The sequence below is a fragment of the Ctenocephalides felis genome, unplaced genomic scaffold (genome assembly GCF_003426905.1).
Source record: "Ctenocephalides felis isolate EL2017-DRISC unplaced genomic scaffold, ASM342690v1 CF-g0.4_SCAFFOLD_01886, whole genome shotgun sequence".
Taxonomy (NCBI): Eukaryota; Metazoa; Arthropoda; class Insecta; order Siphonaptera; family Pulicidae; genus Ctenocephalides; species Ctenocephalides felis.
In genome coordinates, this window is record NW_020538040.1 from 128,687,088 (window position 1) to 128,699,035 (window position 11,948).

General features: G+C 31.8%; 1 protein-coding gene across 1 annotated transcript in view; it reads left to right on the plus strand.

The window, feature by feature from the left end:
• The window catches only part of LOC113377223 (guanylate cyclase soluble subunit beta-1), a 155,895-nt gene extending 145,071 nt beyond the window's left edge, over window positions 1-10,824 (plus strand). Inside the window, exons 11-13 of the mRNA XM_026617460.1 lie at window positions 419-556; window positions 2,306-2,463; window positions 10,669-10,824. Of these exons, the coding sequence (XP_026473245.1) occupies window positions 419-556; window positions 2,306-2,463; window positions 10,669-10,792 (420 nt within the window). The 3' untranslated portion in view covers window positions 10,793-10,824. The remainder of the gene's footprint in view (window positions 1-418; window positions 557-2,305; window positions 2,464-10,668) is intronic.
• Window positions 10,825-11,948: the final 1,124 nt, after the last annotated feature.

Here is an 11,948-nt window from a genome sequence, read left to right on the forward strand (position 1 = left end):
AAATAGATCGTAACATAGCGTTGTTATGGCAACACTATGTTATGCTCCTTTCTTGGTAATAAAAACTGTCCAAATGGTATGTATTTGCTGTGTAATCGTCAAATAAAGAATGTTATTGTAACTGCATTTTTCTAATGTGCATTTATAACACATACATGAAGTTGATTTTATGTGTAAGGCGTCTCATCCGTACAGCAAATACTTAGTATTTTAACAATGAAAGGGGCGTAACATAGCGTTGCCATAACGACGTTTATTATACCGGACTATTGGCCCATTAGTTCATTTACGGGGTTACCAATTTAGTAAATTGGTCAGTATGTAATTATTGCATAAATATTTAGAATGTATTCATGTCGAGTCATCATGACTTATGTTTCATAATACATCCAATAAACGTATTGATTTAAAAATATAGGTAGAAACAGTTGGTGACAAATACATGGCAGTTTCGGGACTCCCGGAACCGTGTACGGAACACGCGCGTTGTATGGCCAGACTTGCTCTGGACATGATGGATTTATCATCTCAAGTTATAGTTGACGGAAGACCCGTAGTAAGTTAATAATATATATATATATATATATATATATATATATATATATATATATGATTAGATATGGGTAAATCACTTCGGAGTTATCACCCCGATACAACTCCTCCCTCGGAGTGAATCCGAGTGGAGTTGTCTCAGAGGATTTGTCATATCCGACTTCCCTAAATCTGTTAACATGTGCAGATATTTGCTTGAGATTTTTTTACTTATGCTTGGTCTCTTTCTCGCCTCACGGCCAGTTTTAGGACTTTCCAGGAATATAATGTCTCGAAATAATGCTATTTTGTATTCTATATTCTGTATACGATAATGTTTGTCCGTAAATGAGCTCTTTCAATATATACAACCAGCTAACAAGATTTAGTATTGTATTATAACTTTCACACAATTATGATTTTAAAATTGTGTAAAAGTAATAGTATGCTAATAAAACTACCTGATGTGTTGTTCTTATTTTATATATAGGGTTAACTGCATTATTTTCATATAAATATGAACACATTAAAAAAAATCTATATTTTCTCTTCAAATAAAATTACAAAATTGATTTTGATTCCCAAGTTTTTTGTCAATTTGAGATTTGTATGCATATTGAATTGCATAAATTAGTAATTATTATAATAAAATGAACAAAAATGTTTGAACTATTCGTAAACTACCTACAAAGTCTTAATAAATCCTTAGATATGTCAACAACACACTGGAGAACACATTTGTGTCAAGTATAATGTTTCAAAGTTGTCGCAATTGTAGAGTTATTAAGTGCATATAACTCCTCTCTGAAGCGGAGTTTTTTTAAAATTTATTTATTTAAAATCCATACGTTTCGGCTAGCATCTTAGCCATCATTCAGTGGTAATCAAGTTAAAATTTTGTATCCTAATATAGCATATGAAACCATTATTAATCCATGGTATGAGTATGTGCACATTGATAAGATATATATTTTTTAACACAAACATCACAAATGGTAAAACACACTAATAATAATGATAACTTAACAAGTTGTCGAAACTATGTGTTTACTCTTCGGAGTTTAGTATAGATTTTCTATCTATCTATCTATCTATATATATATATATATATATATATATATATATATATATTTTATCTAATATATTCTAATTCTATATATTCTAATATTTATATATATATATATATATATATATATATATATATATATATATATAGAACTGGTAGTATAATATTTTAACATGCATTTTATAAAGTTTAAAAATGAAAAACTATTATCATTTTTCCCAAATACACAAGGTATTCAACTCCCTTTTTGAATGATAAAGACCGATCTACAAAAATATAATTTAATAGAAATCAGATGAGACCAAATTAGATTGGAACTAAATAAGTACAATAAGTAATTTCTTTGGCAAATTATAAAACAAGCGGCTTTAAAATAATGTAATAAACTCCCATCTCTATAAAAATTGTCCGAGAATCAATATGAATTAAATTTATAGATATGTAAATTTTTATTTAAAATTAAGATTCGTAATTGCTCAGATTATACATAAACATACTTTCATATTTTGCCCGTAAGTCTTCTACTGGAGTGGATTATATAAATGGAAATGTTTTTATCTTTTAGCGTGTTCTAATATTTTCATGAATAGTCTATAGTACTTACGTTTTGGTCCGCGAATAAATATCAATTTCTTTGCTAAAATATAAAATCACAATCGGCATTCATTCTGATCCGCAAATAAATATTAATTTTTTTGCCAAAAATAGAATATTACAATCGGCATCCATTCTGGTGAAGTGGTGACTGGAGTCATCGGACACAGGATGCCGCGTTATTGCCTATTTGGCAACACCGTCAACCTGACGAGCAGAACGGAAACCACAGGAGCACCTGGAAGAATTAATGTGTCAGAAGATACTTACGAGTGAGTAGATTAGGTTACAGTAGGTAATTGTGCGATATACTGTTTATATAAAATTATTTGATGCTATAACGTATTTCAAATATATACGCACAGTTCGATTGTAGCAGCCGAGCGATTCACATCGAATAAATAAATCGTAAATAATTGCATAATGTCTTCCGAGTCGGATGGTCAGTGCGGCCGACCACCTGACCCAAACCTTTTTACCTGCCGCTCTGCGATTGGAGAGTCAACAGCAGATGCAAGAAACACTAGCTTAAATAGATTGAGTGACATGGATTTTTGTGATACTGAAAGTGTAATTAGTGTAGAAAATGAATCAGTTAGTAGTTGTGATTTGAACATTAAGAATAGTGTTAATGTTAATTATAAATATAATATCAACGATGTAAGTGCAGATAGTAATAAAAGGGAAACGTTAGAACAAAAGGAAAACAAAGGGGAAAACAGTAATTTAGCGTCAAATAATAGTGATACAACAATGGAAATAACAAAAGATCTAATAAGTGATAACAATATAAACGATCAAAATAAATCAGATGAAAGAGTTAATCCATTAAATAATTTGATACGTTTCGAAGGTTGCGATATGGGCCCTTACACTATATTTGTTGAATCCAAGGACAAAAATATAGGCCGACTACACCCGATGGCCTTGGGAAAAATCATACATAATGCAGGGGCATATTTCAAATTTGGTTTGACAGAAGTTTCGGTTATAGGAAAAAATAAAGTAAAGATGGAATTTAAAAGCGCCAGGGTGGCGAACAAAATTCTAGATGACAAAATTTTAGAAAAAAATAATCTGAAGGCATACATCCCAAAATACCTACTTGCAAGGCATGGCATAATATTTGATGTGGATGCGAATCTCTCAGAACAAGAAATTATAAACGCCATTGAAACAGACATTCCGGTTATAGACGTGGTATGTTTAAGACCGAAAAATAATAATACAATAAAATACTCATCACAATGTGTCAAATTAACGTTTAGGGGCACAAGTTTACCGAATAAGGTAGCTATACATTCGGTAAGATGTGAGGTTCGACCGTTTGTACAGAAAGTGGTCCAATGCTACAAATGCTGTCGATTCAATCACGTTAAGGACCAATGTAGAGGAAAAGAGAGATGTATGAAATGTTCCGGAGAACATAATGCGAAAATATGTATAGCATCCAAATTTCTATGTGCGTTGTGCAATGGGGATCACCCTGCAAATGATAAAGAATGCACGGTATTTATTAAAAATAAAAAAATTAAAGAAATTATGGCTTGGCAGAATCTAGCATACCATGAAGCCAGAAATATATTATATAAAGACAGCTATGCAAACAAGTCAAAAGCCGGATTCAGTTTCACGGGCAAAGATAAAGAATTTCCAGGTTTGTATGCAAAACCTGCATCTAGTACAGACAGCAAGATAACTAAAAATAGGTTCGACGCCCTTTCTGATTTAGAGGAGGAGGAGCAACCGGAATTTTTAAATCCGACAACCTTTCATAAACCTAAAAGAGCGACTTACAAAATTACCAAAAGCAATACTCCATTCAATTCTGGATCCTCAATAAAAAAACAGTCAGTGAAGGAACCTGTATCAAATAGAAATAACAAAACCGAATTTAACCTCAACCCAAGAAAAAGGTTAAAACCGAACGTGGAACGTGAATCTGCAATAGTCGAAAATAATAGCAATGTTCAACAAGATGGTTCATTAAATTTCTTAAACGAATTCATTGAAAAAATTAAACATATATACATTCCTAGTAGCGCTGAACATTATAACCTGTTGTCAGAAATACTAAACAAAATGATGAGGTCCAAAGTTGGACCCGACAAACAAGTTTGATTTGGCTGTGAGCACAGTATATTACGTATGGAAGCTTAAAATTATTTAGTGATAATAACTTAAAAAAAAAAATAATAATAATAATAATGCTAAAAATTATTCAAATCAATATCAGATCTGTTTTTTCAAATAAGCTGCATCTAGAATCCTATTTAAACACCAACCATATAGATATCGTAATATTATCTGAAACATGGCTCAAAGATAATAATAGATTTCAGATATCTGGATACGCCTTTATATCAAAGAATAGGGAAGATGGTTATGGAGGAGTTGGAATACTTATCCACCGAAGATACCAATTTCAGACGTTAAATTTAAACAGTTTCATTACCAATAAAATTCAGATTTGCGGAATTAAGCTGGCCATACATAACATAACACTTAATATTGTGGCGATTTATTGTGCCCCCGGGCACAAGACAGGCACGGAATATTGGGTGTCGCTATTCCAGGAACTAAATCAACCGTTAATACTAGCAGGGGACTGTAATGCTCACCACATAAGTTTTGGAGGGTTAAAAAACAATAATGCAGGCATAAATCTTAGTGAAGCCATAAACTCAGAGGGTTTATGTCTTATGAATGACGGAACACCTACAATGATAAGAAGACACGATAGGAATCCTTCCGCGGTAGACTTAACAATATGCAGCCCATCAGTGATGATTAGGGCTGAATGGAGTGTATTAAATGAAACTCTAGGGTCTGATCATTTAGCAATTAGTATTAATGTTAAATTAGGCAATGATAATAAGTTTAAATACAATCATAGTCCAGTAAACAGATATCGGTGGAAAATTAAAGATGCAGATTGGTCAGGTTATGCGCAAACTGTAGACAGAATGTTGTCGAATACTAATCTCAACTCTAATCCGATGATTTCCTATTCCAAGTTTATTGAATGCATTAATAATGCAGCACTAATGAATATTCCAAAAACAAATCCGTATTTGGGTACGAAATATAGAAATAAATCAAATCCTTGGTGGGACGAGGAGTGCAACAAAGTGAAGAAAATAAAATCGGAAGCAATTAAGAAATACAAAGAAATACCAAACATAGACAATTATATAAAATACAAGCGAGCGGTAGCTAAGTGTCGATTTGTATTTAAAAAGAAAAAATACGATAAATGGACAGAGTTTTGTAACTCTTTCTCCAGAGACATGTCTTCACAACAAATCTGGCACCATATAAAGGTCATGAAAAATGGAGCCACTCGAACCAATGCATTTCCTAATAACTTAGCTGATCAGTTTCTTAACTCACTTACTCCGGATACGGTAATTAATGACGTCAACATACAGGACATGGAAAAAAATGACGAATTAGAAGGTCCCTTTACCATTGATGAATTACATTTGGCACTAAAAAGGAATAGTAATACTGCGCCGGGTAATGACAATATACATTACCCCATGCTAAGTAACCTATCAGATAAGGGAAAAAAAATTCTACTGAAGGTCTTCAACGACATCTGGACTAAAGAGATTGCTGTAAAAGACTGGAGGACATATATCACAATACCAGTTCTAAAGCCTAATAAGGATGCAACAAAAATAGAATCATATCGGCCGATTTCTCTAGCGTCATGTATGTCCAAAACATTCGAACGCTTAATGAAAAGAAGAATCGAGTGGTGGCTCGAGAATAAGAAGAAATTGCCAAGTTACATGCAAGGTTTCAGAAACAAAAGAGGCACGTATGATGTTCTAACTAGTTTCGTCTATGAAATTCACAACAACCTGGCCAAGAAAAATTGTGTATTGACTATCAACTTGGATTTGGAGAACGCATACAACAGGGTTCAAATACCGATTTTAATAAACATTCTATATGAATTAAAACTCCCTAAGAGATTTATTGTTCACATTTATCACTTATTGAAAGATCGAAAATTAGTCCTCAGATGTAAAGATACACATTATGGGCCACGGTATATGTCGGAAGGCTTACCTCAGGGTTCTGTCCTTAGTCCCTTGTTGTTCAACGTATACACGGCACACCTTCAAAATGAAATTGGCCAGGACGCTCGGATCATGCAATATGCAGATGATCTAATATTATCACATAGTGGAGTGTCATTAAATGATGTGATCAAAAAAATGGATCAGACCATGACGTCATTTGGAAAATGGACCACATCACTGGGATTTTCAATCTCCGAGAATAAAAGTGCAGTATCGTTTTTCACCAGACAAAGGAATTCTATTGCGATGGAGTCAATAAAATTAGGTAGATACACCTTAAAAATACAAACTACCACAAAATGTCTGGGTTTGACTATAGATAACAAATTACGATGGGGTCCACATTTGGAAAATCTGTCAAGAAAATGTGAAGATGCATTAAATATCTTGAGAGTATTAAATCACATGATGTATGGCGCTGACGTGAAGGTTGCAATCAGGATATATAAACAGCTTATATTATCTAAACTTGATTATGGCTGCTTCATTTATGGGGATGCAAGTAAAAATCTACTACGCAAACTGGATACCCTGCAAAATAAAGCTATAAGGTATTGCCTGGGAGTTTTGCGTTCAACGCCCATTAACGCCTTACATGTGGAGGCACACATAATGCCTCTGCATTTGAGGAGGAAACTGTTAGCAACGAAATTCGTTATTGACAGAATAAGGTCCAACAACGTAGAGGTGATACAAAAAATTAGTAGTGCTAACAACTGTCAGAACAGACAATATTGGCAGAATAAGAAGAAACCTATACTTATGTCAGTGATCTCAGAAACTGAATACAAATGCAAGCCATTAGAAGAACAAAACAAAGCAACAAAATTCTACTTCAACTATGAAATCACGACTACAAACCTTCAAAATATCATACAGACGGAATTTTGTAATATATATAGCAGTCCAATTGATAGGGGGTATAGATTAGAAATTGAAGATAAAATTAAAAACACGTTTCCGGACTTCGAGGTTTTCTTCACAGATGGTTCAAAAGGTCCTGAGGGCGTAGGTGCTTGCATCTATCATCAGAACACTAACTTATATACTAAATATAAGTTAGATATAAATGCGTCGATTTATACAGCTGAAATGTACGCCATAAACAAATGTATTCGGAACGTCGCCTCACTTAGCTTGGAGAAAGCCGTTGTATTCAGTGATAGCCGATCATCTTTAGAGAGCCTGCTATCTATAGGCAGGGACCCAAGTTTTTTAGTGTTAGATACTCTTAATCATATACATAACATACTCTCGAAAAGAAAATCCGTTTACTTAATTTGGATCAAGAGTCATATTGGAGTAACAGGGAATGAAGCTGCTGACAAAGGAGCAAAAGATGCAATAAACACGGGTATAATCGTAGAAGATGGAATATCCCACCAAGATATCAAAAACCTCTTTAAGGCAAAGATATACAAGGAGTGGCAATTGGAATTCCAAGAGTCAAGTCGTGAAAAAGGACAGTTTTATGCAGCCATACAAGAACAAATTCCTGTCAGACCATGGTTCGACAAATTTACGAGGAGTCGTCATTTTTACTGCATTTTTAATCGTCTGAGAACCAATCACACCTTTACGCCTTTCCACTTGAATAGGATCGGAATTAACATCAATCCGTATTGTCATTGTCTTGGCGAAGCAAATAATGCAGATGCCAATCACCTAATTATGGAGTGTAGACATATGGAGGAAAAAAGAGAAAAACTATGGAATAAATTAACAAAACTGAGGATCCCACTTCCCACAAACCTGAGACTGATGTTGGCAGACACTGTAACTTATGATGCTATATACGAGTATATATGTGAAACTAGATTAATGGTATAGAGATTCAACATGTGTAATTAAAATTAGGTGTATATGTATATTGATGTGTCTTTGTGTATGTATATGCGTGTATATATATATGTATATATGTATGTATATATATAGGTGTGTGAATGAGTATGTATGCATGTGGATTTATATATATATATATGTATATTAGTCTTAATTTTTGTAGATGTGAAATTCTGTAGACAATGGCCAATGTACAAGCTTACAAAGCCAATAAAAAATAAATAAAAAAAAAAAAAAAAAAAAATATACGCAGTTATATTCACGACAAATATTTAGACAAGAACTTGAAATAAAATTTATTATTAGTGATTACGGTTTGCTATAAATACTATGTCCAATTAACTTCGCTGATATGATTTATTAATTAATTAATTAAGTTGCACTAATTATTTGCTCGCAATCAGATAACATAGTTCATAATGAAAAGAATTAAACATTTCTATAGGTCTATAATATATATTCCAAAAGATATAATGAAAATTAAATATTAATGCAAATTTATCAGTAATGCAACATTTGCAAACAGATCGTAAAGATAGCATTCCTCGTAAATTTCTACTCGGAGTTCAGAAATCTTAAAAAGATCTATGCAGATTTCCGCCTTGCATTGCAGAGTCAAGTGATGACTTTTACAATTGGTTCAATTATATATTTTACATGAACTTTTTATGGTGATTATTTCCTGCTATTATTTTATGAAATTCCTTAAAAATTAAAAATATAACCATTAAAAAAATAGGGCATTGGATTTGTTTGTCAAGAAAACTCAAATCCTGTCAGATGTTGAGCGTCATTGTCCCAGTGTTGTTGAAGGATTAGTTCAAACAGGTATCGCGTCTTCAAAATTTTATTTTGAGTGTTTTTTCCTCATGGTGGCAACAGAAAGTCTCTTTTATTGTTATTTGTGATTATTTCTATTAAAATCAATTAAGTTATGCCATTACTAGTGATAAATTTATTGATCGAACTTTTATTATTTATTCATTTTTGTTCATTTTCGGACAAAATGACTCAGTACTATTTTGCAAGCACTACAAGATAGTTCATTTCAAGGCCAAGAAAAAAAATTAACCCTCCGTCGGTCGGCGTGGTCTAGCCTGACTTTTTTCGACTTCAATTAAAAAAAATACTTCTAGTAATCCTATCGACTTGAAATTTCTTGACTTCTCCTAAAATTTCATAAACTGTCGATCAATGAAAAATTCAGGACGAAAAAATGTACAGGAGGATAATTATAAGGATATTAACTTTTTTATACATCGAACAGTCGGAGTGGTCTGTCTAGACTACCCATACATTTTGTATGAAATATACGCTTTTTGATATATGTAGACCAGTATTTTGTCTTTTTTCTGGTATTTTCTATTCAAACTGCATTTTATATATTTTTTGCTATGTGTTGTAACATGAATGTTAGTATTTTCACGACGAGAGTTCCTTGAAAACCTACCAAACTTATTAGTCATTGCAAACATTTAAAATCGGCTGAGTAACGCGCACATAATCAACAATTTCTCTACCCGTACTGCATTCGGAAATTTTTTTGGCAAACCTGTAGTGAAATTATATTTTCAACTTGAATTTTACAGCTCATTTCAAAGGCGACGCACCTCATTTCGTTTTCATTTGAATTTCACATTCATTTCGAAGGAGTCGAAACAGAATAAATATTGTTTTTCATTGATATAAAAGAGAAAAATAAAAATAATAATAAAAGCAACGATTTTTTATATTCTCTGATTTTTTTATATAATATAATATGATATATAATTCTTTTTATTATAAGCAAGCTCAACACATGCAAAAGACGGTAAAAAAAATCTAAACTATAAATATTTACTACTAATAATCGTTAATATGTAAGACACCAAAAACTCATTTATCCCAAATAAATGCATGTAAAATGAATGGTGGTCCAGCCAGACCACTCCGACCGTTCGAAAGTGAATAAATATCCGACCGACGGAGGGTTAAACATATCAAAGATATTGGCTTTTAACTTCTACTCTAACTACTTCGAAAAGCACCACAAAGGATCCACCTATAAAAAGAGACTTGCATTTATTACAATGAACTCTTTTACCGTTTTTAGCCCGACGGAGGCTAGTTGCAATGTATGATTTATTTCCTTTGGGATTATACATTATGCGATGATGTCCCAGAGAAGATTAAACTATTTCTTTGTGAAGCGTCTTCTTAAAAACTAGCATTTCAGGACGAAATGGATTTTGTGAATGGTTGCATCTTTCGTTAATAAATATTTTATTATAGTTTTTACTTAATTAAAAGTACTATGTTATTGGTAGTAGTTAATGAAACAAAAATGAGTAAAAACGATCGAGACTTGTAAATATTATTAAAAAAATAAAACACTGTGATTCTGACCGTACTTCCCCCTTTATCTTTTGGGTAATTTAAGACAAATTAGCACACTTGAAAGCATAAAATAAAATCTGGCACTTTATTTCTTTACATGGCCATATTTTAAAAAAATATTAATTTTATATATTATATATTTACATAAGATTTCTTTGTTTTTAGATATCTTTGCCGTGAAGAAAACCACGATCCCCAGTTTGTGCTGACCTCTAGAGGTCCCGTGGCTATGAAAGGAAAATCGGAACCAATGCACGTGTGGTTCCTCACGAGAGCAAACCTCACTTAGTCCAACAAAAGCATATAAATAATAGAATATATAAATATAACACATATATCACGATCACTTTGAATAAATCAATTCATCAACCATTATCAGAAGTGAAAAACAATCTAAAAAAAATACAAAAAAAAAATAATTAACCAAATGTTGATATAATTTGGCCTATCAAATCGAGTTTTAAAAAGTTTCCACTTGTCCATGGAAAGGCACCATAATTATTGAAACAATATTATTTTATAAAGTTAGTAAATGTATAAACTGGTATTTAAGTGAAAAATGAAATTACCAGGACCATCATACGTCAGAAATAAAATGTGGTAAAACGTTAAAAACAGTTCTTACTATAATTTTTTTTTAATTTATTTTAAAATTTGATTTGATATTTTTATTTTTTGTAAAAATAATTTATTTGATGGAATAGCTGTAAGTAGTGTAAATTTCATTACACTTTTAAAGCGACTGTTTTAAATTAATATTACATTGTTTACTATATTTTAGAACCATTGAGATTGTGTTTTTTTGGCACGATTTTAATATTAGTGATGTAAATTGATGTGAAAGTGTTATATTTTATCTACATTTTAATGTTATGATTTTCTTGCGATTCTATGGTTTTACAATCACAATCTTGATAACAATCACAATACATAATAAATTTAACTCAAAATTTACATATTGGCAAAATAAGGGAGAGAAACCTAAAATAATAATTTTTAATTAATTAAGGTTTACCTCAGGTTATTTGTTTCTATGTTTTACCAACACTTTATGTTCGTTGTACTATTTAGCACTCTTATATAACACTCAGCACAACTTATGTTTATTTTATTTTTTACACAAATAACGTATGATTGTCCTGGAATTCTGATCCAATAATCAAATTTATATCACATATACTAACTTATGTATGTTTATACTGGTTTAGGGAGAAAAAAATCATTTTTGTAGATTGCTATAGCGGATAATATTTTATTAATTAGATGCAATTTTATCTTGTAATGTAGACAATATAAAATATTGTTATTTGGTGTGGCCTTGATTAGAAATAATCAGACACTCGGAACCGCTGAACACTATGGACTGTTAATCTTGAACACAATGGACTGTATAATATCAAAAATAAAACTTTATTCTTTGAAACAAATAAAGAATATCACTTTAA